This window comes from Eretmochelys imbricata, chromosome 1 (assembly GCF_965152235.1).
Source record: "Eretmochelys imbricata isolate rEreImb1 chromosome 1, rEreImb1.hap1, whole genome shotgun sequence".
NCBI lineage: Eukaryota > Metazoa > Chordata > Testudines > Cheloniidae > Eretmochelys > Eretmochelys imbricata.
The window spans coordinates 198894094-198921151 of NC_135572.1; the positions used below are offsets into that span (position 1 = coordinate 198894094).

General features: G+C 41.1%; 2 protein-coding genes across 3 annotated transcripts in view; one reads left to right on the top strand and one right to left on the bottom strand.

Moving 5' to 3' along the window:
- CMSS1 (cms1 ribosomal small subunit homolog) overlaps nt 1-27058 on the top strand; it is a 366300-nt gene that overhangs the window by 85006 nt on the left and 254236 nt on the right. The window lies entirely within an intron of this gene.
- The window catches only part of FILIP1L (filamin A interacting protein 1 like), a 108602-nt gene that overhangs the window by 72297 nt on the left and 9247 nt on the right, over nt 1-27058 (bottom strand). The window contains exon 3 of the mRNA XM_077821639.1: nt 18084-18262. Within this exon, the coding sequence (XP_077677765.1) occupies nt 18084-18262 (179 nt within the window). The remainder of the gene's footprint in view (nt 1-18083; nt 18263-27058) is intronic.

Consider the following 27058-nt stretch of genomic DNA (forward strand, 5'->3'; position numbering starts at 1 on the left):
GGAGTTTATACGTGTCAACGTATGTCTCTTGCCTGGTTACACACATTGCTGATTCTTGTTGAAGAGGGCCTGTGAAGCCATCTCTGCCACTTTCAGATGACTCTGCCACAGTTATGATGACTTACCTTTTTTTTTTTTAAACCACCTCTCCTATATTGTGACTTTACCAGAAATAATCTTTAATAGCCCAATTTTCAAAAGAGCTAAGCTCCCATGCAGGCACCTAAAATGAGGAGCCAGATTTTCCAGTGAGCTTTGCACTCAGCAGCTCGTATTGCTCTCAGTAGGACCTGCTAGGTTTCTAGATGGGAGCTGAGCTTTAAAATACAACCCTGTTTGTAGATGCTGAATGCTTAAAAACCTGGTGTTAAATATTTTTTTAAAATACAGATTTTTTTTTTAAAGGCACACCTACCCCTAACTCCCTCACTGCACCTTTTTATTTATTTACTTTTTTTTTAAAAAGCGTGCTTTTTTTTTTTTTTTTTTTAAAAAGTAAAACAGTTCATTACCTAGATGCTGCTACAACTCTCCCCATCTCAAACCCTCAGAAACGAGGAGGTTGGTATATTTGATGCTATCTCTTTTACTCATATGTGGTAAGGCAGGCAATTGAATGTTAAACTTTGTGAAAATAGTATTACTTAATGCAGAACTGCAGCTTACAACAAGAATGAGGTTTCCTGACTTTTTGGTTTCATTTGGATGGGCTCATATTACTTACGGGTGGGATATTCAAAAGTGCCTAAGTGATTCAGCAGTACAAGCTCCACTGAAAACAGTGTGACTTGTGCCAAGTCACTAAGGTGTTTCAAAAACCCCACCCTACTTTTTTCTGCATTTAGAGACGTTATATGCCTTCAAACAGTTGGTGTAGTTCTCCTTGGAAACTAATTCCTGTGTGAAAGGAATTTCCATCCATACTGCCCCTGAATGATTTTCATCAAGTCACTATTGATGGGTTGTTTGCTAACTTCAAGACTTGCAAAAACTCTGCCTGGGATCCGAGAGTTAAGCTGGGTCTCTTCTTGTTCATCCTCATCGAAATAAAAGATTCTGCTTTATTACACTTGTACGGTCTCAGTGGGTTTGCACAGGGGTAGCTGACTGGAACTGAGAAAACAATTTTGTTGGTGCACAAATCCAGCAGTGTTTCTTTTTTAGCTGTACTAATTCTGCTGTAAGGCTTACAGAAATTAAAAGCACTAAAACCTTATTTTTTGTCACTGAGTCAGCAGATATAAATTAATACACACAGTGAAAAGGAGGTGCCAGAGTGAGGAATGTTGAGTTCGGCGGTGCCATTTTTATGTAGTAACCTTTCAGAATAGAACTGCACTGTCTTAGCACTACATATTTAAAGTAAGCAAGGTTTTTTTCCTTTGTCAGGAAAATAACTATTATGATATGCATTTTTTTTTAGAGTAACTATCTTTCTCTGGGTGATGCTGTAATGCAGATAACATAGCTAGTCTAAATACAAGTACTAATTTATAATGCTGATATATGCTGAGGTGGACTGTAGCTCTGTTCCGAAGTCTCTACCGCAGGATTACATGCTTCATTTAAGAAAACCAAGATCTCTGACGGCTTGTCTGCACTTACTGGGGGATCAATGAGCAGCGATCGATTCATCATTGGCCGATTTAGCGGGTCTAGTGAAGACCTGCTAAACCGATTGCAGATCACTCTCCCATCGACTCCTGTACTCCACTGGATCGAGACGAGTAGGGAGAGTCATTGCACAGTGTGGACCCTGCGGTAAGTAGGTCTAAGCTACGTTGATTTGAGTTACAAACATGAAATTCAGACCAGGTTAATTCTAATGATTTGTTAAGTTTGAGAGCCTGTCTGGCAACTCTGGGATGATTTGTGGGTTCAAACTGAATTCATGCGAAATTTATAGTGTCATATGGTTTAGACATGAAAGCTGATGAAACATGACTGTTTAGAGTTTTGTTTTCGGTTTCTTCATACCTGAAATTAAAGCAAAACTTACAGGAGTGGGAACCCATGCAAATCAGTACTAGAACTCTGCAAAATATTCTCCTCAACAAATGGGACACTGGGTGTGTGATGTTTGATGTCAACAATGACAAAGAGTGATGAAAATCCTGTTGTTTCATTCTCTTTTGGACCATGGTCTTTCAAACAGGTCACTCTTTCTTGGGCCGCATTCTTGAGGATATAAATTAGCGCAGTGTTTGCCCTTGTATGTGGAGCTGAAATAGGATATATCAACCATCACTTGTTTCCAGGCCAGGCTTTCACATTAAAAAAAATCCTGACATATGCACAGGTGATTGTCTCCAGTCTCCTTTCATTGGGGTGAACCCTCAAAACTCTGTCAGTCAGAGTTACAGTGTTGTCTGTTAGTGTGTATTCATAGATCAGGAGAAAATTTAGTTCTGAAATGAAGATCTACACAGGCATGATGCTTCAGTAAGAGGTGTGATTGACTAGTGATTAATAACTCAGATTTTATGGCTGTAGCACTGTATTCCAATAGTAAGCCTTTGACAAGCATGTTTACAACGTCCTTTTGAGTTTTCATTAAGTTTATTTAGTTTGTATTGGCTAAAGTTAGCTTACATCCTGTCTATAAGGATTTCAGAGGTTTATGGAACACTGAAGAGAGAGAGAAGCTGAAGTAACTTTATTCAGTGAGCATGTTTATCCAAATATGTCATCAAAATTCTCAGTTTTCTTGTTAGAAAGCCAGTTAAAGACGAACTGGCTCACTCTCCCATCTGATAGAATGCAAGTAAATTCAGAATTCTGCTGGCAAGACTATTGAAACAAACAAAAAAGGCTTTTCAGGATTTCAGTTGTAGAGAGATCTTCTCTAATAGTCCCCCAAATTAAATATAGGCTCAATATTCACATGAGCACTTCATTCTCTACCTGGGCATCTAAATAAATGACTTGGTTTTTCAGAACTGCTGAGCACTCATTGGCTAGAAAGGGAGTTGCAGGTGCTGTGTAGCCCTGAAAATCAGGACATTTGACTTTAAAAGAAATTCACTAGTCATGAGTTTAGATGTCGGATTACTGTACATTGCTAACAGTTTTTCAGTCTCCTGACATCCTAAGTATTTTGTTGTACGCAAATTGAAATGGGGCAGCAGGGGCATTTGCAAGAGAAGTTGGAAGAATTTTCCTGTTCCTAGCGGATTTTATTCCGCTATCTGGATGTAGGAACATCTGTTTTCCCAACCTTTCAAGAAAGGAGCAATTAGATTTGGATGTAATGGGATTTCAGTAGGGTCGTATTCATCATTTTCGACAGCTTGAAGAGAGAGGAGAGCTGGTAACTTATCACTTGTCTCTTAAGTTTTGTTGTTGTCTTTAATGCACCTAGACTAAGAGCATCGGATGGGTGCACCTTTCCCAAAACCAAATAAATATTTTTGTTGCAGTAGTGCCCAAAGGTCTCCAGGCAGGATCGAGGTCCTGTTGTGATAGGTTCTGGGAAAACACAGAGGAAGACAGAAATAAAATATTCCTCCCTACCACATGATGCTTTTCGCAGTGCTTCATAAAGGTGTGACTGAAGAACAAATATTTGTATCCGTTGAATGTGCTAGCTTGCACCAAATTATCAAAAACTTTTTTCTAGAGGTGGCTACTCTCCAGAACATCCCTTGCAGGGCTTACATCTTTGCAAATGACTCACTTAAAGCAGTGTTCTTTAGAATGCCATCCTTAGGTCCTCATTCACTCCTCTTTGCATAGGCAAAGTCTCATTGACTTCAGTTGGCATTTTGACACTGTAGATATTTAGTAAGTACTTTGGGATTTGGCCCAGGAAGACATGAATTGCTACACCAAAACAAGTGTGGTATCCTCCCAATTGTTAATGGTCAGTGCTTCAGAGGAAAGTGTAAAAGCTCCATAATGCCTCTCATTGCTATTTCATGCACAGAAATGGCTTGGCTAGTGGTAGCTTAAAATGTATTAAAAAGTGTGTCTGTTAATACCGTTATATTTTTCTTGGAAATAAATAACTGTTGTCTTGTTTTTCCATTAGCTTTAATTGAAGCTGCCTCTGACATGTTCCCTTAGCTCACATCTGACCTTTAAAGAAGCTATGAACAGAAAGCAGCCAGGTACTCTGTTTTCCTGAGTACCAGTGGGAAGGTGGTGTTAGAAATGCCAAAGTGAACTGCCCCAGTTCTATTGAAGAATCTTGTTTTTACTCAAAGATCCAGTTCCTTATTGCTGGGCATTTGTAGGAAACTGGTTCACCAAACAGTTACAGAGCAAATCAACTGCTGATTCACAGTACTCTCCATGGGCCAAATCATGAAGTCCTCTCTTAGTCCTTACTAATGTAAAACTCCTGTTTACCTCAATGGGAGTTGGTTAAGAGTGAGGGACTGATCCTGAGAGGTGCCAAGCACCTCCTGCAAGATGCCGGATGACCTCAACTGTTGATTTTAGTGGGGTCTGAGCATACTTAGCGCCTTACAGGGTAAGGCCTTGTGTAAAGACATCATGATTCAGCGGAATGTGTTGCTGAATCAAAATACTGTGGCTGAGTAATTTTATCATGTTAGGTAATGGACCGAACACTGAGAGATGTTGAATAACAGCAACTCCTGTTGAAGTCAGCATGAGTAACAGGCGTACCGCAGCTTTCAGGATTTAGCCCAAGATATGTATGTTCAGAGCCATCCCCAAAACAGAAACAAAGTATTACTGTTCTGAAGAGCAGTCTCACTAATGACCTTTTATAATAACTTAACTCAACTAGACAGTCTCCAAGCTGACACTATCAATACGCTTCTGTGTTGCACAGAATATTCTGGGTACAAGAATGCAAGCACAAGCTGTCAAAGGCAATCCTATGATCAAAGCTCATTGTGATATGCCATCTAGCTAGCCCATTACTTTTCTGGATTCCATGAGTTTGCCCTTTTGCCAAACACAGAAGGCGAGAAGGGAAGACTGACAATAGTACTATGTGACTGATTATGAGCCTGGAAGTTAGATGTGACGTGTAATGGTACAATCTATACAAAAAATGATTTTTTTTTGCCTGTAACAAAGGGCATTTTGAGATCCTGTTGTTTGCACTCTCCTATCCAGTTTCTGCTGTTTGCTATTTTTTAATTTTCATTCCAACTGGTTGGGTAGCTATTTGGACATTTGCAAAATAACTGTGTTTCTAGCTAATTTTTTGAAAGTTTCCCTTGGGAGAATAAAAATATGCCTTCTTTATGGAGAAATATTTGATTTCTTTTCTATATTTGTCAGCCTATCACACTCAGACTATCACAGCAATTTTTCTTTTACACTTTAAAGTGAATTTTATTGTTGCTGAAAGGTGCTGGATTGACAGCTGTGAACACTGAAGCCTTCTGTCCACAGAACTGTCACGCGAGGATCAGCAATTCAAGCTTTGATGTGCGCCTCTCTCTCTCAGCCTTGACCTGATTGTTTAGGGTAAAAGGAATGGTACAGCCTCCCTGCCTTTTCATTCCTTGTCTTTTCTTCTCAGACTGCCAACAAAGGTGTGTCAATTTTAAACCTTGATTCTGCGAGGTACTGAGTGTCTGAGTTCCCAAGTGAGGTGGACTTTTGGAAGTGTGCTGAGACAACAAACTCATTGCATACAGGTTACTTACTACCTTTTATTGCCTACTGATTTCAGCTGATGACCAAAATTTATAACTTAGCTTAGTAATGACTAAATTGGAGACATTACTGTCCACAAATATTTAAAGAGTACAAGGGCTCTAACTAGGATTGATGGGATGAAATAGAGGAAAAGGAAAATTTATGATGAATAATAGAGGAGAAAACCTTCTACATAACTTACATGGTGAGGAACACTTGTCCAGGGGAATGAGTGAGAGAGCTTAGGACATTTGAAACAAGACTGGACAAAGCAGTAGACAGTGAGACAGTGTATTTTGGAGAGCAATCCTGCATTGTCAGGGACGAGATTAAGTGATCTAATACGTCTTCTGGTACCAGTTCCTATTCCGTGAGCCATCCATTCCCCTAATATAGTATTTTGAAATGGAACATTCTGACTGTCTGTCTGTCTATTTTTGTAATACCCAAGAGGCTATTTCTGCATGTACACATATCATATGTCTTTATGCCTTTATTTTGGAAAGATGGGACAGGCTGTGGTTAAAGTACAATGCACTGCTGTTTCAGCTTAGTCACTCTGCTTGATCTTCACACTTTTGAGTACATTTATGTATTATGTTGTCTGAGTGTGCGGTGTTGTTTTGGATGTCATCCACAGTATACATTACAGACTGAAGGAACAAAATGTTTGTGGACACATGAAAAGTTGCATTTTCATGTACGGAAATTTTGGGGTTATTTTAAAAAAACTTGACTGTAATCTTTGTTTTCAGCAGATTTGGAGCTAAGAATTCACTTTACCTTTTCCTGTTTGTGTTTGTTTTTTCTGTGTTTAAAACTGCTGTTTTAAGTACAGGTTACAAGCATTGTGGCATTCATTTTCCTACAAAGCTTCAATCATACATGTAATCCATTAGAACGTTTGTGTGGGTGGGTATATAATATACGTAAAAATCTCCAGTGATTTTGTAGCCAAGACATAAAGTTCATATTATGTCATAGGAAACTTAATTACGAGTTTAGACTGAATGCCTGGTTGACTGATGATTGGCCTGTGCTATCTATTCTCATGGTCATTTTTCTCTTGTCTGCTTGTTAAGTTATAAGACTAATTTATAGCACTATACTTCAATATTTCTATTACAAGGAAGAGATCTTAACTACATTATTTTTTTTCCTTCTCAGATACGCATATAACCTTTCCCTTGACAACATCTTACTTTGGAAAATCATGGTAATGCTTTGTCACCCTCTTCTTCTATCCCAGAAAATGAACTAAAGATTTTCTGTACATCAAACGTTTTTTCAAATGCCCATTTGGAAATTTTAGTGCCACATTTTGCCAATTAGCCAGAAATGCATGGCTTCTTCTTTCGGTCACAGACCTTATTGCAGCCATCCATGCCTTAGTCGTTTTGAGAGTAGAATGTGCTGTACATGGAGCAACACTCCCAGTCTTAATGAAAAAACAGCAGAGTTACTGCAGAGCTAAAGATTGTTCGGTGGTATGTTGTTCCGTGCAGAGCTTTGAGTTGAAGAAAACTCAAAATTCTGAAAACCTGGAAGTGCACAAAATAAGGTTGCCCTTGCAACCTTAACTCTGCTCTCTTTCAGCAATGCCTCTATATGCCCCAGTAACCACACATACCTTTACTCTGTAAGCGCCAGAGTTTCTGAAATGTACAAATTCTTCACTTCCTTTCACACGCCATTCACTTTCACCCACAGGATTCCATCCAACACTATTAAAGGACAAAAAAAATCCCAACCCAACCTATCCACACTATCAGTTTCAAATGTCCTCTACAATGTGTCTTTGGAAGCACCACATTAATCTGCCCTTAGATCAGGAAGTAGCCTGTGCACGCACACATGGACGATCACCCAGAGACTAGTAAAATACATGTTTTCTCAAACAACCAATCCCAAGGCTTGCGTACCACCCGTCTTTATTGCCCAACATATGGCAATATCCAACCAATCCCTTGGCAGCCATATCACCACTCCCTATCTCACTCCTCCCCCTCCCCACCCAGTATAACACAAATTGTTTTTAGGCTGGCTGCTGCCTATTCCACTGTGTTCATAGTAAAACCACTCCAGAAAATAAAAATGTTGTAACACAGACAACTTGCAGCAAGCAACATGAGTTATTATATCTTTATAGCACAGATATGGAAAGGTTCAGGCTTGAAATGTCAGTGGTGGGGTGTTCACTAGGGCAGTGGCATCAGCCTGTTCCCTCAAACCACCAGGGGCAAATACTGGGAATGGTAAAGATCTATTTAAGCTAAAGGACAATGTTGGCACGAGAACAAATAGCTATAAACTAGCCATGAACAAATTCAGCCTGAAAATTATAAGACTTCCAAGCAACCGAATGGTAAGGTTCTGGAGCAACTTCTTGATGGGAGTTGTGGGGGCAAACAGCTTAATTAGTTTTAAGAGAGAGGAACAAATTTAGGAGTGCAATTGTATGACTGGGTTGCTTGTGATGCTGGAGTGGTGGTGGTGGTGGGGGGGGCAGGCATCAATGACATGGGGCTCACTTCCCATTTGTCTTATGTTCCTAAAAGCTAATGCTTCAAGGTTTCAGCCAGCTACCTGCAGAGATAAGGAAGGGATTCCCCCCTCAGCCTCTCCCTCAGAAAAAGTATTCTGTGTGTGTTTTATTTCTTTTTTAAACTCCCTCCTCTGAAGCATCAGGGATGTCTATGGCTAGAGATGGGACATTCGGTGGGATGGACCCAGATCTGAGGTGGTACCTAGTATTCTCTCTTTCAGGTGCTTGGTTGGCTGGTTCTTGCCCATGTGCTCTGGGTCTAACTGATGGCCATGTTTGGGGTTGGGAAGGAATTTTTCTCCAGGTCAGATTGGTAATGATAGTGGGAGGGTTTGGGGTTTTTTTGCCTTTCTTGGAGGTGTGGGTCACTGGCCAGGATCATCTGGGTGTACGTCACTTAGTCATTTCCCTGCCTTTGCAGGAACCTCGGGCACTGGTGTACTTTAGTCCCCCCTATGCCTGTGGGACATAATAGTCAAACTTCATGTGGGCTGTAATACTTTGGTCTAATTTCGGTCGTTGGGGGGAGGGGGATGCTGGGTGGTGGTGGCAGCTTTGGCTTGTGATAGGGTCAAACTAGATGATCTGGTGGTCGCTTCTGGCCTCAAACTCTGTCACTCTATGCAGGCAACCTTAAAGTGGCGTCATGGAAACCCACTCGTGTTTGTTGTTTTTCTTTATTGGTGCAGGCATGCTGTCGTCCTTCCAGCCTGCACATCTGTGTGAGCGAAGAAGTGACCATTTTCTTAGATGATGTTCACAATTTGGGTCCCCCAAAGACTTAGTGGATGCCATGTACTACCTTACTTGACTGAGTGAGACCAATTTGGCCCTCATCACAGTGATAGTTTCATCTTGAGCTCTGAGCAAAACAAAAACAAAACCCTGCCTAGAAACTTTTTGAAAAATGGCTGTTCGGGGGGTGGTGTTTATATCTTCACAACCAATAGCTCAAATAGGCCTATATTTAGTTCACTAACCCTACCCTGCACCCTCCTGAGGCACACACCAAATTTCAGAGGAAACCAGTTAAGCATGTCAATTTTAGAGGACTTAGAAAGGTTGACCTGTAAAAGGAACTAGTTGATGCAACCTTAACTATAGTGACAGCATTGCACCTCTATAATTTAGCAGTTTAAAGTGGTGCAGAATGTGAATACCTGATTGGTGAAGGTAGCATCTTGCGAGAAATGCATTATACCAGTGCTCAGGGATCTGCGCTGGTTGCTGGTTAAGTTCCAGGTAGACTGTGTGGAGTTCGTGGTGTTTTATGAAGCCTTAAATATTCTGGTACCTGCCAACTAGAAAGACCGTCTTTTTCCTTGGGCAATTACCGCTATGGTTGCAATCACTGGTTGGAGCTACCAGCAAGGCATTCTTTGTGAGGGCCACATGACGTACTAATTCACTCCCCTTCCTTGGTCTGAAACAGTCTAAACCCATTGACCTTAAGGGCATGCTACAAGGCTTGTCTGTTTTCCCAGCCATGTGGGGAGGGTAGCAGAATAGAGGGCATGACATTGGGTCTGAGGTGAAATGAGGTATTGGTTTGTTTACTTTAAGGTTTTAAGCGGATGGAGGTCTTCCCTTGTATTGTGCAATGTTGTCTATGATTTTAATTGATTTCAGGATGTCTAGCGCTGTAGACAAGCATCTTTTTAATTATTCAAAAATCTAAGTAAATAAACAATAATATCAGATTAATTCCTGTCTCTAACTTCACTGGCTTCAGTAAGGTACACCAGAAATGAACTTGGCTTACAATCCTTGGACCTGTCTCCAAATTTGTAATAGGTAGAACATTTTAAAATAACACTGAATTAATGAATGCTTTTCTGTTGCTTTAACATACAGAAAAATGAGTTCTTAATCATGTCAAAAAGCTCTTCTACCTCTGACTTTTTACTTTCTTTGATTTTACTTTCATTTAAAAAAAAGATAAAGTATTTATATCATTATTTTAACCCTGCATTATGCTCAAGGAACTCTGTGAAAACCTTTGAATCATGTGGATTTTGACAAGACTTTAGCTTCACAACATCTGTTGAAAGTTATGCTATGTAATGGTAGACAGTTTTTCATAGACTAGCATGAGGTAATTAATCTGTGTGCATCACTTCCTGGAGCTTGTCTTTATGCCTCAGTGGTATTAAGTAGTTGGCCTATCCCATTGGGGTGTTGTATAGAATTACCATGCTAAAGTTGTGTTTGTGGTGGGTCTCACTCATTCACCTACAAACACTAGATACCCATGAAAAAGGTCAAATGAATAGAGATCTGGCATCCATTTCACAACTTGCAAGACATAGTCTCAGGCATATGTAATATATAACCCATTGCCAGAAAACCGAAAGGAAATGATTGCATTTGAGTACAATGCAATCTCCAACAATAGTTTAGTGTGCATGAAATTAAAAACTGCTGGTTACACATGTAGAATAAAAATAAGTCAAAAGTGTTTACTTTTGCTGTATCATTTTATATAGACAGTGTCATGCTTCTTAGAATACCAAAGAAGATGAATTTGTTTAAAATGAAAATATGAATTGTGGCAACTGTTGTAGGGTAGTGGATTCTCAAGTGTAAGAGATACAGTATGGTATTTTTGTACATATAAAGTGTCTCTTTAATATGTCAAAATTAAGGACAATAAACCTGATCTTACATTTACAGTACCTCTGCCTCCTCCCCTGAACGCGCTGCCCCGCCCTGCTTCTCCACCCCTGCCCCCTCCCCCCCCAGGCTTCCCGCGAATCAGTTGTATGCGCAGGAAGCTGGGGCAGACTGAGAAGCAGGCCGCGGCTTCCCGCTCAGACCCAGGGAGGCGGAGGTGAGCTGGGGCTGGGGGGAGCGAGGAGGGCTGCCCGCGCCGCAGCAGGTAACCCAGGGGGAGAGGGGAAGCACAGGGGAACCACTCTCCGCCCCAGCTCACCTCTGCCACTCTTGGTCTGAGCTGGAAGCTGGTGCCTGCTTCTCAGCCCTCCCAGGCTTCCTGCCGAACAGCTGATCCGCGGGAAGCTGGTGGGGGGGGGGAGGGGCGGAGAAGCAGAGCGGGGCGGTGGGTTCAGGGGAGGAGGCAGAGCAGAGGTGAGGTGAGCTGGGCGCGGGGTGGGGAGCTGCCAGTGGGTGCTCTGCACCCACCAAATTTTCTCCATGGGTGCTCCAGCCCTGGAGCACCCAGGAAGTCAGCACCTAAGGCGCCACTTTTGATGTGATCAGTGGGGGAGCGGCCGCTCCCCCTGCTTCTCCCCAGCTATGCTGCCCCGCCCCTAGGAGCCAGAGGGACCTGCCAGATGCTTCCTGGAAGCTGCCCCAGGTAAGCACCTCCGGGACTCCCCACCTCGCCCCCTGGCAGGTGCCTCTGGCTCTTAGGGGTGGGAACCCACTACGGTGGCCCAAGAGACCCTTCTGCCCTGTTCTGGGGGCAGTCAGGGGACAGGGGAGAGGGTCGATGGGGCAGGAGTCCTGGGGGGGGCATCAAGGAACGTGGGGGCGTTGGATGGGGCAGGAGTCCCAGGGGGTGGGGGTGGGCAACAACCCCCTCATGGGGTGAGGAGGGAACCCGTAGTTAAGATTTTGGCAACTCATCACTGGGTATAAGGACTGTCAGTCAGAGTGGATGTCTATAGCAAGTTCCATTCCTTGCTGTTTTTCCCCTCCCTCTTTCAGTATGGAAGCATGGAATGCACATCTTGCCTTTATGCTCTTTCCTCTCCACTACCTTCACCCTCCCATCAGATCCCCTTCGTATGAGAGGAAAATCAAGAAAAAGGCTGTTTTTAGACTGTAAGCTCTTCTAGACTAGATTGTCTTTTTCAGCCTTTTGCAGCCCTGAGCACATTGTAGATGTGAAGTAAAATCTTGTAGCAATAGGGAGTGGGAAAAGGGAGAAATGAAATACGAAGATAAGATGTAAAACGGGGAGGGAGGATGGTCAGGAGAAAAAGACGCCCACGCAGTCAAACCCCAGTCAAACTTAGGTTTTAGAGGTGCAAAGTAGCAGTCCTCCTTAATCTTATGTTTTGCCTGCAATGGCCTGTAAACAAGCCCCACAGCTCTTGTGCTGCAGTTGTGCAGGTGCAGCCCTTCTTAATAGTAATAACTGCAGCTGCATGGCTCATTAATGCCTTCAGCATTGGGCCTGCATCTAGTCTCCATACAGACAACTTTCAGCAGAGATCTTGTGGTGACAGAGTGGACTCTACCCAGGGTGGATAAAAATCAATTTTTTTTTAAATACAAAAAATTGGATTTTTTAAAATTTAAATCAGAGTTAATTGAGAAAATGCTTTTTGAGGAAAAAACCTATCTAAAGATAGTTTTAAGTAAGATACATTATAGCTCAAAGATATCTCATCATGGAATTGGGATTATAAATTATAATTCTATAGTGTGAGACAATATATTCATGTAATGTTTAAGAAAAGTTTTGTAAATGAGTTCCAATCGTTCATGGATTAGGGACTCAATTTTATGGGGTTTCAGGGGCATCTGTATAGATTATTTAGGTTAATCTTTCTATCTACCCAATGGGACTCAGTGATCAGTCTAGAAGATACCATCAGAGATGCTTAGTTTTGCAGTTCTCAAACTGGTTTGCTCTCCAGAGATAAAAATGTTTTTAAATAAATAAATAATATTTAGAGGTGAGAAATAACAGACCTCAACGCTATTGTTCCTCTGCAAATTTGTGTTCACAGAGTCAGTCCCTTACCTCTCTCTAAAAGTGCAATGTTTCAAAAAGTTCAATGAATAGAAGATTGTTGGGGGCGGAATAGATCTGGAAAAGAGGAAGAAGTCTGAAGATAAATGTGAGAAGGGAGGGACAGGCAGTAGACCCAAAAGTGAAACTGTTTGAGCAGCGTATTGCAGAAGTCTTGAGATCTTTCTGAGTGTAGCCTTCATTGATTTGAGATCTACCATACCATTCTCTCACTAGAAGGGAAAGCCTGTAATGGCAGCAGGCCGTAAAAGAGAATCCAGTTTGGGATTAAGAACCATTCAAGAAATATATGTTTGCTGATGATGTTTTAAAGAAAGTCACACCAGTGAACTGTTGGAAGTCACTTAAGCACTTGGATTTAGAGACTCTTGAAGTGATAATCTCACTTTTAACAGCAGTAGCTTCTTCTGCTGGTGTAGAAAGAACATTTTCTTCCTTTGGACTAATTCATTCCAAATTGAAAAGTCGTTTGGGACCTGAAAAAGCAGGAAAGCTTGTTTTTCTTTTCCAGATTATGAACAAACAGGAAAATAAAGGTGAAGATGACTGAGTTGGCTGCAGAAGCCAGTATTTTAAGTTTCTCATGTTGACCTGGCTGTCTCATGTTGACCTGGCTGACATAGTCAATTTTTGTTTTGTTTTGTTTTTTAAATATTTCATTTAACTATTTTAGTAAAAACAATTTTAACAAAAACAAACCTGATTTTAAAAAACTTGAATGTTTAACTAAATTCAAAAATTCATATGCTTGTTTTGTTAAAATATTATGTTTGCTGTTGAAGAAAAAAATCCAGAATACATAATGTTGTTGTTTGAATTAAATAAAACTATTTAAATGTCTGTCTGGTGATGTTCTCCTCCTAATACAGCATGGCAAGAAAATCCTCCAAATATTAATAATTGACCTGTTGAATTGGAGTAGTTCTCCTCCCAATGACTTCATAAATATCTGCTTCACTTACCTTTCGTAAATGAAATAACCAAAGAATCATTCATTTCCTGATATAGCTGTAAAAGGAATCTGAAAAGTTTTCAAAATAAATCACTTAAAAATGTATAGTGTGTATCTTCTGAAAATGAAACCTACATCTATCTCTGAGTTGTGAAGAGTATGTATTAAGGTTATAACAACCAACAAGAATGCACTTTTATGTAGAAATCCATAATTAAATTGAGTCTTCCTGACTAGTGATTTAAATCATGGTTTAAATCAAATTCACCCTGACTCTACCTATTCTGGAGGCTCCAGTAGAAAAAAACAGCACCCTTCCTCTGCAGGCATAGGACGACGACTTACTCTCTGCCATGTGTCTGTAGGATTCATGCCAATCCATGCTTAATTTGTGCCAGGGCTTGCCAGGGTTCAGCCCCGGCACTTTAGGCTTGGCAGTTTATAGCCCAGGCACCTCTGGGCTTACCGCATCAGTTATGAAAGTGTAAAAAAAAAAAAAAAAAAATGCTTGAGCCCTGGCACCTCTTTCATTATAAATTCCAATTCATTCCTATTTGGCCAGGACACATACTGGTTATACTTTGTGCTTATATGTGGGAAAGACATTTCCAGTTATTGTCCATTGTCCCCACCCTGTTGCCCAGTGACCCCTATAGTCTTCACAAAACTCTACTTGTTTTTTTGGCTGGTAAGAATTGCAAAGAGCAAGTGTTATACAGTGGGCTGTGTTTTAAAAAGAAAGAAAGAAAAACCAGCATTTACTACTTATTGCAGCATTTGCAATAATTCTTGTTTATTTTATTAGGTTTTTAATAAGTAAAATAAGTTTAATATAAAATTGGCACATGTGACTGTGAATGAATAAAGGTAATAAAAATATTGTTAATTTTTCCTCCTGTCACTAACAAACCAGCAGCAATTAAAAAAACAAAAAGCAAAACAACCCCGGAAAAATAAATTCAACATGTGTCTTCAGATACTTACTGTAAATCTCAGAAAGGGGATGTTAACCATCAAGATGCAATTTGGAAACCATTTTGTATTTCTTAATGAGAGAAGGCCATGGAGTGGTTGTCACAGGATGGCAACAAGAAAGGAGATTTAAAAAACAACAGCAACAACAACAACAAACTAAAGATTTTAGCAGCAAATGTCTCATTGAAAGTCCACCCAAAATGGGTTCCCACATCTAGAGAGCTAGTGTTAGTCTTCTTGCAAGCCTAAACTTCTGGTGGTGGCAATTTACAAATAGTCTTGTTGCCATCCCATGAAGTCAATCAAACTACTCCTATGATGATTAAAGTTAAACATATGCTTAAGTGCTTCGTTGGATCAGGGCCAGCGTGCTCAACATTTTGCAGGATCAAACCATAAGCTCTGTTTGCTTGCAAGAGAAAAGCAATGTCTGAGGAAACCACCTCAGCGGAAAGGTGGAGACTGGTGGTTTTTATATTTTTTTGGTAAATAAGTGACTGATTCATCACCAAGAATGTCACTGAAAACTCTTCATTTCAGCTCTTGGCTCTTGTGCATCTTGAAATAGGAGACGGTTGCTTTCTGTTGAGATTGGAAGGTAATAAAAGGCACTCAACGATAAGTAAGAGCTGCAGCTGACTGATAGTTCCTGATGGTCTCAGTACCATTTCAATGACAGTTCTAGTGCTCCAGCATAATTGGAGTCTGTTCCAAGAGATCTAAGTATTATTTTGGATGCATAATCCCATATTATTCATAATCCCATTTGGCTTTCATGCACGCTACCCTTCCAAAGTTAAACCTTCTTGCATACACTGTAGTTTCATTATTTCATGAGACAAACTTAGTTGAACAAAAGTTCTGGATTTTGCTTTGAAATGGAAATCATATTAGAAATTTTACATTACTTTTCACGTTTAAAGGGGAAGACTGCCTCTTACTTATGTGGAAAATTTGTTAAAGTGCATTGATGAAAAACTGGCTGCTTTTTAAAAAAATAGAATAAAAAATAAAGCCCCAAATCATTGGCATTGCTTTTCATGTGAAGCTTTTCACATAGCTCTGCTTGTTCACAAGCCTAATGCAAAATTCAGGTAATCAGAATATTGATAGTTAGATGGGAGTTTTGAAGTGGGAAAAAAATATGGTGTGTGTGTTTCAAACATCAAGCTGTACAGCATAACATTAAGGGAGCTTCATCTTAACTTATGTGAGATTTCCCCCCTCCCCCACTATGGCAGGCAATTGCTTAGAGATCTTGATGGCAACATCACTTGGCAAACATTTTGGACTCTGCTCAACATGTGACATCACACTCCTTTAGGGTTTTCCACATAAAATGAGTTCTCCAAAGAAAAAACAGAAATTGGGACTTAATCTGAAATCTAGTATTATAGCCTCTAAGGCAGTGTTTCTCAAAGCCAGTCTGCCACTTGTTCAGGGAAAGTCCCTGGCACGCCGGATGGGTTCGTTTACCTGCCGCGTCTGCAGGTTAGGTCGATCGCAGCTCCCACTGGCCACGGTTCACCGCTCCAGGCCAATGCGGGCTGTGGGAAGGACGGGAGTCGCGATTGACTGAACCTGCAGACGCAGCAGGTAAACGAACCAGTCCGGCGCGCCGGGGCTTTCCCTGAACAAGCGGCGGACTGCTTTTGAGAACCGCTGGTCTAAGGTCTTATTAGTCACCTCAATAATTCCCATCTCCTCCCTTGACAGATATTACTAAATGCTGCAGATAATAGTGGTAAACTCTTTACAGTCTTTTTATTATCATTATTATTATTTATTATTCCTAAAGGTTCTTAATCTTATATTTATTCTCCCCCCCCCCAACCCCCCCCTTTCTTTTAACAAGGATTGTGGAGTTTGTGCACACTCCCACAGATTTGGGTATAGCTGATGACAGTTTGTTTCATTTAGTATCTTGGGTTCTTGTGCTCAGGCCCTTAGAAGTGAATTTCTCTTGCTTTTTGAGAGAGGTGTGCGTGTTTGGGAAGAAGGGTGTAGACCAAAACATTGTCCATTTTGTTTTTTGGCTCCTGATATATCAACATTTTACAGTATGTTGGTTGGAGAAAACACCCCTGTGTGTCTCCTGGGGACCCTGTTCTTTCTTCTTTGCCTCCTGTGTCCGTGTCCCTCTACATCTGTTTATATTTATCTATGAATAAGATAATTTTTTCTCCTATTATGCGTATAGCATTTACTTTTAAATCACAGTTCCATACGTATGGCTTTGTCCTTGGTAGAAAGCCTAGATACCGTCTGTGATAGACCTGAATGAGAGAGGTGCAGCAGCAGGAAGAGTGAAAGTCGCGAACAGTGCCAAAATACATGAAACATGATGTTATACAGGCAAAGCAGAGGAAGAATTATCTATGCATCATGTGAGTTTAGAATAGGCTTGACGTTCTCACACCCAAACATTTCCATCTGGAAGCTGTTCCTAAGCAAACGGAAATAGAGACGATATTCTCATATCTTCTGGAGTAGCTGTCCAGGGAATAGGATACGTTCCTCAATTATATTTTCCTGTACCTTTTGGGGATATGTTCAGGTTAATTGCTGTTTCAAAGAGGCGGGACATTTTAAAAGTTATTTTTTAAAGACAGTAAATGACATCAAACTCTTTTGATCCTTCCTTTGTGATAGCCAGTGCAAAATCTTCATACTGTGCTTTTGCTGGATGTTTGTGGCAATTCAGGGTTGCATCTTAGAAAGAAAGTTTTGTTTTGATACCATTGCAGGTCTGCAAGTGCTTAAGGGCTTTCTCCTAATGTTCAAAGCCCTTAATAACTTCCTCTCTGCCTTTTTCTACCCTGTCTCTGTTCCTTTCAGTCTGTCCATATTTCTTCTGGAGACTTACTTTGTGTCCTTCCCCCACTCCGGACTCCATGCCTGCTTTCGTACTGTCCTGACACTAACCTCCTTCAAAAACTTTGAAAGATTCACCAGTTCTATGCTGCATTTAGCTTATAATGTGCTTACACTTTTTTCTGATTTGTAGTTTAATGTTCTTGTTATAATATTAAACTGTAAGTTGCTTGGGATGAGGATCTGTTAACTTATTGGCACACTTCACCTGCTGTACAGAGGTGTGTACATTGGTGGTTTTTGTGTGTGTGTGTGTGTATGATTTTCAAAACATTTTGTTTTGGAGATATTTTCTGGTCTTAGTCTTAATGCAGAACAAGAAAGTAGAAAACTATTTAGAAGTAATTTTTGAATTAAGTAACATTTTGTAAACAAATATAAGGCAATCTTACCTTTCTCGTTCTTGTTCCAGTAAACTTGTAAATTCATCACTTTTTTCCATATACTCTGTATGCTTCCTCTTCTCATCCTCTAGCTCATACAGAGTCTGTCTGTGTGATTTTTCTGACATTAAAAGCTGCTCCAGCATTCGTTTGTGAGTTTCTTTCTGTTTCTCAACAAGTTTGTCAAGCTGCAAAAAAACCAAAAACTCTTGCAGTGCTGTAAAATTCTTACTTGCATCAGTATTTATTTGTTCACTACAAATTATGCTAAATTCTTTCTTAGTCATCAATATAATCTTTAGAGAGACATTTTTAAGTACTACAGGCCCAAAGTTTAACCCGATATAAAATAGAATTTATAACCTGATAGCCAAATTCTTTGGAATCTACTTGGAAAGCATTATTTAACTCCACCACTTCATTGCTGAGAAATTTTAAAATAAATTAAGGTTTTATTCTGTGGGACTCTCAACTACGTTGTGTTCAACAACTAGCTCCTTAGCAGCTATTAAACATTTGCTGTTCCCAGAGCTGTGCTCATATCATTGATAATTTGGCAGAGAAACAGATGTCTTGGCATAAGGTACTCTCTACTTTAGGTAGGAGCTGTTTTTTTATTTTTTGTTTTTGTTAAGCAAAAATAGCCATCTTAATTTCAGCTCCATTTGAAATATTACTAAGTACCAGTACAGTGTTTTATATTGAACGCTTTACAAACAGTAACAAATTATTTTTCACAACGTCCTTGTGAGGGAGGTGCATATATCAAAAAGTGACTTCCGTCAAGGTCTTTAAGCAAATGTATGGTAAAGGCAGGATTGGACCTCTGTTTCTGGCTCTATCCTATGTTCATTCCACTTAGCCGCACTTCCTCCTGTGTGTGGGACGTACAAAATTTGGTGTTTTATCTTACAAAAAATGACAAAATTGATGGAAGAACAGCTAGTTTTAAACAATGAGGAGTTATTTTCATTATTTGACAGGATTGTTTCAAAGAAAAGCATATGCTTTTTAGAAATATAAGCCTACATTTTCATAAGTAATTAGTGATTTGGCTTGCCTCAATCAGAAGGTGCCCAACTTGAGACACCTTAAATGGGCATGACTTCCAGAGGGTAGGCATGCAGCACTTTCTGAAAATCAGGCCCCTATTAAAGGTGTCTTCTTCTTAAACCTCACTAGTGAATTTTTTAAAATTTAGACCGCATATTTTAATTTTCCTAAACGGCTTAAAAATTTTATTTTGCCATTGGCATTACTGGAGTGTTACTTTATTAAGTGTTACTTTATTAAGCTGCCTGTTGTTCCTCAAAAATACCTGAGAATAGCTGATAGCTTTTAAAATTCAGTTCCCCTAAAAATGTGCAGGAATACTTGTGCAAAACTGGGAATAAAGAGTTGGATTTTGCACTTAGGAGCCATTGATCTTGTTAGTGAAGGTAAGAGGAGGGATTTCTCAGCAGCCAGAGAAACTAGGAAAAATTCTGAATCTGTGTCCCATTGTTTCTTCACCTCCTCCTTCTCAGAAGGTTGTCATTGTTCTTGTGTTAACTCAATCATGTTGATTTCCTTTTTTTGGAAAGGTAAGTCTGCGGTATAAGGTTAGGGTCTTCTTTTAACCACATTCAGTTTTAGTGGGTCATGACTGTTTTTTAGTATTTTACTCTATTAACGGGAAAAAAATTCAGAAATCGTAAATGTTAGTAAAGCAAGACCAGTTCTAGCTTTCAGTTGCTTTGTCTTTCTGCATCTTTTCCCGGTAAGGCACTTCATGGGCCCATAGAAATGCTGGAGGCCTCAGATTCTCCAGGCCCATTTTATTTATGTATGTATGTATGTATAATACCAAAGAGCATTATGGGTCATCTTTAGTTCATGCTCATTCACGGTTCTCCCAAGATTAGAGACGATGGAAAATGTAAGGATGAAACCTCTGCCCTTCTGTCTAGAGTGACACACGAGTTCCTTGGATGAGTGAACATTCTTTGTTCTTCCCCTGTGGGTCCCAGTATCTTTCCTCGTACCTGACCCAGACTCTTTGTAAGCTTTCTGCAGAATTTGTGATCTGTTTATGGTTTATTTCAGATAGATCTTGTAGGCTCTCTTTCTTCTTCTTTAATCATTGTTGACTTATTTGGTGATGCTGACAGTGACAAAATCAGAAGCATTTATTTATTTATTTAGCATTTGTGTATTTGCAGAGCCAAGCAACAGCGCTCTTAGTGGCCAAGTGGAACTCTCAGAGCCCACCGCTGAATTTGGTTAGTGGACACTCCTTGACAATGTGTATATCATTGTTTGATCTGCATGGCAGCTGCAGCTTGCATTTTCTCAAAGACCCCAATGGTGCTGATTGGCAGCACAGAGGCCTTACTCCATCCAGAATCGGTTCAGATGGGGCCACTGATGACGTGGCAGGTTGAAGGCAGGCGGGTGAGCAGTAGGGTCTGTGCTGAGGAACTGATTGGTGGTTGGTGTTAAGCACCAGTCTTCCTGCCTCAGGGACTCCGCTGTCATGTTCTGGCATGGCAGCCTCAACCACAGTGGATGTCGTGATGAAAGATGTATGGCTTGTGGGCTAAGAGGGTCATTGAACAAGGGCAAGTGTGGGTTGGCATGCACCTTCTCAATCAGCTTTTCAGCTGCAATGTCCCCTTCCCCCCCCATGTAAGGGGGGAGCAACATGGCTCAGAACTGGAAGCCATGGAAAATGAGTCAATCAGAGTGTTCCTGTGATGATAGACATTGTTGAGCTGAGTTGCACATCAACAAGTTTGGTGTGTGCCAGCCCACTCCTTACTGATGCATAGTACTCTGCTATTGAGTACGAGATGGCAAGGACTGAGGTCCTTAGGGTTGGAGCATCCGCTCCCCAAAAAGAGCCTGCTAATTTGCTGAGAAGGTTGTTGCATGTCTTGACCTTTGCTGCTATCTTGCTCAGGTGGCTACTGTATGTCAGTGTTCAGTCGAGGGTCACACCCTCGATATGCTGGGTATGCTTCAGGCTCTGGCCATTCATTATGACGTTTAGTTCTCTTTTAGCATTGGCACAGTGGAGGTGGAATGTGTTAGGGACAGTCTTGCTGGTGCTAGGCTGAAGGCGCCAGGTCTTGTAGTAGTCGACCAGCTTTGTAACATCGCCACTCAGGGTCTTCTCCAGCTTGGAAAAAGTCTGAGCCTATAGCCTGCAGCAGATTTTGTCGGCATAAATGAACTTCCTTGCCTGGGTGGATGGCCGGTCATTGATGTATAGCTGGAACAAGGCTGGGGCTAGAACAGACCCCTGGGGTAACCCATTCATCTGTTTTTCCCAAGCACTTGTTTTCTCACCCGCATGTACCCTGGGCCGTCTGTCTCGGAGTAGCAGTTCAATGGCATCAGTAACCCATGGGGGGAGGACTCTTGATACTTTAACAAGTAAACGCCTGTGCCACACTGTGAGGTACGTTGCAGTGAGGTCAAGGAAAACAGCGCCTGTTTTCAAGGTTTCTTTGAAACCAGTTTTGAATGAATGTGGTTAAGGCAAGTACTTGGTCACATGTGCTTTGACCTTGTTGAAAGCCTGCTTGCTCGACATTCAAGGTATTTTGTACCTCTGGTGGTGTTTGCTGTAAAAGTAGATGCTCTAGAACCTTGAGACACATAGAAAGCAGCGTGTAGAGTGACGCCTGGTTTTTACTAGGTGGTGGTTTTGGGAGGCCCCAACTAATGCTAGGAGGCTTGTAGATGCTGACTATTTGAAATGTGCCAATCTTGATGATATCATAGTATTCAGAGGATGACAGATGGACCATATCTGCAATGGTAACCCAAACATATGTGGCGATGACTTTTGACATGTGCCAGGTTTTTGGCCGCCTTCCTTCATTGGCGACCCTTGTGAAGAATTGAGCCAGCCAAGAGCAGGCACATGGGCCAAGATTTTTCAGGAACTCTGGAAGGACATTGTCATAGCCGGCAGCCGTGCCAAACTTGATCTTATCTAGCATTCTGTCCAGCTCTGGGATAGTGAAAGGTTCGGGGCAAGCTATGGATCTGTGTTGCCTTTGGAACACCCTCCACTTGCTCTGGACTTGAATGTTTACTTCTTTTTCCAAGGGTGTCGTTCCCATGTGAAGCCAGTGCCTGGCTATTTGGTTAGCACTCACAGATGATCAGCTTTGTTGGTGGTTGCTGGACAACGCCAGCATTTCTTGCTGGAACGAGTAAAGTCCAGGTTCTTAGTCTTTTTCTCTCATCTGGCTTGGTGAGCACAGCTCAAAACTTTGATTAAATTTGACCAGGTGAATCATACTGCTTGAGTAGAGCATCACACTCCTCTTCAAGGCAGGGGATGTACACAGGGCAGTATCCGCGTGGAATGGATGGCTCTACAGAAATGCCTGTAAGCCTCCTCTATCGGAACATGATGGGGTGGTATCGTTACAATACTCTGTCCCAGTGCCTGGCTGTATTTCTCCTAGCTGGCTTTGCACAAGTTCTGCTGGTGCTTTTTTGTGCTTGTGGCGATTGGTACCTGTATGATGGCTATTGAAGTCTCCAACATGAAGAGCTGTAAGCTTGGAAGGATCTGTTGACCCCAACTAATGCTAGGAGGCTTGTAGATGTTGACTATTTGAAATGTGCCAATCTTGATGATATCATAGTATTCAGAGGATGACAGATGGACCATATCTGCAATGGTAACCCAAACATATGTGGCAATCCAAAGCATTGGTAAGACTGTTAACTTGAAGTTCCAAACAGAAAAGATTATTTTTCATATGGGTTTTTTCATATGTGTCTTCTTCCTTCTTATTTTAGAAATACCCCTTCCTGTTTTTTCTCGGCACTCTTTATTGGTTGAGGGAAAGTTCTCTGTGTAGCCATGATGCACGTAAATTCAAGTTCCATTTCAAACAAAACTAAGAATGAGAAGTCATTCATTCTGTAAATGTCAGTTTCAGCTCTTCTCTGAAGTGGCAAAAGACCTTTATTATTACAGTGACTTGTATTGTATTTGTGCCTGATTAAGGGAAACATAAAATGGAACAGCTCTTCTCCGGCCTGCATTGTTTAGTCAGGATTGGCAGCCCTTTGACCAAGGCAGTCTTGATTTGCTGGGCTGAAAGAGAGTCTCTTTGAGTTGGGGAAAATGTTGTCTTATTTGAAACCTAGATATGGTGGTTCTCTCAGTAACCAAGACTTCATCTTGCAGCACATTTGGCTGGATTCTGCCATGAGTTCCAGGAACAGAAGTGAGTTGGATTGAAAAATCAGCCTACAGCCCTTGTTTTGTCCTCTTTCCTATTTACTGTGGCACTTTTTCTGATCTGTAGTGATGCTCTTCTTTGTATGTAGCTTAATATCTATGATTTGTACGGTACTTTGGAGCCAGATGGCAAGCATGGTAACACTGTTTTTTTTTTAACTTGGGGTTGATGGTTCCAAGCAGGCCATTAGGAAGTTCTTGAGATCTCCCTCTTACCCAAAAATGTATAGGAGTATAAAGTAGACAACTGCTGTTATCCAGGTATTTACTTTCTAAAGAATTTAGTTAGAGAAGACTTGTAAATAAAAAGAATTCTCAGTCCCTTTATATATGGGGAGGATTCTGAGTTACTACAGAGAATTCTTTCCCAGATGTCTGGCTGGTGGGTCTTGCCCACATGCTCAGTGTCTGACTGTTCTCCATATTTGAGGTTGGGAAGGAAATTTCCCACAGGTCTGATTGGCAGAAGCCCTCGTGATTTTATATCTTCCTCTGTAGCATGGGGCACAGGTCTCTTGCTGGTTTGATCTAGAGTAAAATGGTAAATTCTTTGTAACTTGAAGTTTTTAAATCAAGATTGGAGGGCTTTTGTAACTCACCCAGAAGTTATGGGTCTATTGAAGAAATGGGGGATGAGGTTATGTGGCCTGCAATGTGCAGGAGATCAGAGTAGACAACCATGATGTTCCCTTTGGGCCTTAAGGTCTATATATGTCAGAGAGAGTGTTGGGACAGTCTGCTATGGCCCTCTTGTTCATTAGTCAGGATACAAGAATGTTTTGGTGCTAAATTTCATGCAGAACCCATAAAAATACTCTCTTCCTGGATTAGTTTGCCCAGCCATAGTGGATGGGTGGTAGATTGCCCCAGTCAGCATGGTCTCTTCTTCGTGGAATAATTCAGCTTAATCAGAAAACTCCCCAACCTCTGGGGTCCAACCCATTCCTGTGTATCTACTGTGCACAGTCCAACCTTCTCAGTGCTCTCTTCTGCTTCGCAAACAGCTACAGTTATAGCCCTTCTTCAAAAATCATGTGCAAAAGGATAGCAAGACTGAGCTGAAGTTAACCCCTTGTTCACTGGGGAGCAAGTAAAGCTGGTGTGGGAAAAGAAGAAAGTTCAATTATTTTTAAACCTCTCCCTTTTAAATAAAAAGATAGGAATTCCAAAAACTGTAATAGTTTGACCAGCTCTATTGTTGGTCAAAAAAGAGAGGGAATTTTTTTCTGAATTGATTTGAAGTATTTACCAAATTTTTTAGATATTTTAATATTTCAAAATTTGTAAAATTCTACCCTGCTCTAGAAGCAAGTGTTCTACATCCCATTACGCAGCTTCTGCATCAGACTGGTAAAACTTTGCTCCACACATTGTTAAACTTTATGCAGTCTCCTGCTCTCAGATGAGGTGGCTCTGGTCAGCTTTCAGGCAGATAATCTAAAAGTTGGCAATAAATAAGCATGGAGGAGACCCTCACTTCGGCTCAGTTGACAATTCAGTGGACTCACTGAGAATGCTTCAGTAAGTGGTGAGTTTCTCCTGATGACGTTAGTGGAGTCACAGTCAATGATATAAGGGAATTCAGGAAAATAGGCCATGATAGGAGGTGTGAGGCTTGAGATTTTTTGGGGTATGTATCTGTGGGGACAGGGAAGAAGGAAGCCAGAAGCTGAGAGATCCATATGGCCATTGCTTCAAAAATGTGTATGTGACTTCAACAGGGTGGAAATTGCTATCTTAGAAAACTTAATGAAATTTCTTGGCTTACATTTCATTAAAGCCAAACATAAAGGAATGGCTGGTTTCCCAGCATATAAATGACTGTTGGAGGTGTATGCCCAGGGTAGTCAATCTGATATGAATAAATAGTATTAACAAGTGGAAAATATTCCTGTTTGTGATTCTTGGTGTGAAGGACATGGGAGCTCCCTATAGTATTTTATTAATATGATATGTTCTATCTGTTTGGAGTTCCATTGTGGTGTTTGCTGTAATTACAAGAGGTTTATTAAAGCAGTGATTACTTGTATGTATGCAGGGAAGTGGACAACAAAGTCACATTGTTCCATTCATTGATACTTAATGGACAATGCAGATATTCACTTGGAAGGTTTGCCTCTGACCTCACTGAGATCAACAGCCTGGCTGTAACCTGGCAGGAGAGGGGGCAGCTGAAACTGAAACAAAGAATTTGATGGGGATAAAAGGACAGTTCCTGTAGAAGAGGGAAGAGTGAGGCAAGGACTCTGGGGAGCAGATTGAACCTCAGTCCCCAGAGGGTGAGGGTGATAACTAGGCTTGCCTAAGCCTCTAGATAGGACAGATAGCTGTAAAGTCTGTTTATTGTGTTAAAAAAACTCCTACTCTCTTGTTATGCTTTGATTGAACCTTTGTGAGTAAACAATACTCTGTTTTGAAAAGGCTGTTAGGGTCACTGTGTTCACAGCTTGTCACAGCTCCTGAAGGGAAGTTTTGTAGGTAGCTGAGCCCAGAGTGGCTGAGCAATCACGGTTGGTACACCCAGTGCTGTAGTCAGAGGACAAGGTCTCAGAGTGGGAGAATTGTGGAATTCTGTTCAGTAGCTAGGAGTGGAAATTTGGGTGGGTCCAACTTTCAGGTGGGTGGGCAATGACAGACTGTGCTAGCTCAGCTACTCCCCTGATGTCACGCCCTCTTCTTAGCCCTGGTGCCCCAGACACAAGGTTTCACCTGCTTAGTGGGGCACACGCATGGGGTAGTTCAGAAGATGGCCAGGCAGAGCTGCTGGAGTGTAGCTTTCTGAAGGGTGGGTGCATAGCTCTGTCCTGGATCTCAGGTGCCTCAGTGATGCTCTGGGCTGCTGTGGCAGCACTATACCCTGCTCAGATTTGGGTGGGCCTGGAAGCTAAGTGGGTGGGCTGTGGCCACGCCCCTGATTCTGCTTTGAAAGAGGTATAGGCACAGGGCTTGTCACTTGGTGGGGTGCACTCTGAGACACTAAGGGAGGAGGGGTGAAAGGTAAAGATATCCCTAAACCATCATACTTGGTACCTACAACTCTAGGATTGGAAGGATGTGAACTGCAATCCCAAGGAAAGACACTGGATGTGAGAATTCTAAATAGGCAGGATTGCTCCCCAAACTCTCCGGCCAAATGCTGCATCTGCAAAAAATAGGCTCCGTATACAGTCTCTAACTAAAGACCCAGAGAGTACAAACAAGCATCCATGTAAAGGTCCACTAAAAATATAATTACAAAATCTTAATTAAATGATCTGTTGTTTTGTAATTTTTTCTTGCTAGCTGTGTGTTTTTGCTAGATCTAACACTTGGACATACTGTACAATACAATGGAAAATGTGAGAGGCTAGTTCTTGCGTAATGATGAATAGTTTCAAAAGCTAGAAGGTCACAGGAATTTAATCATTTAGAAACATTTTACCACCCACTGGTATCTAAAATCAAAACAGAATAGCATGTCTCATATCTGTTGTGCTGTAACTGGATTCTTAAACTTTTTCTCTAGGCTGTTTTGTGTGTAGTGGCACTGTGCCAATATAAAATCCGAGAGAGTTGCTTTTCTTTATATAAATCCAATGTTCAGAGAATGAATAAATCAATTAATAATGCCAGTGTTAGAGTATATTTGTGTAAATAATCTTTGGTTTAAGATTATATATGATAAAGCACTGTGCAGAGAGAGATTTGGGTCTTTCTGAATACATATTGGCATTTTTTCCCTCCCTTTCAACAG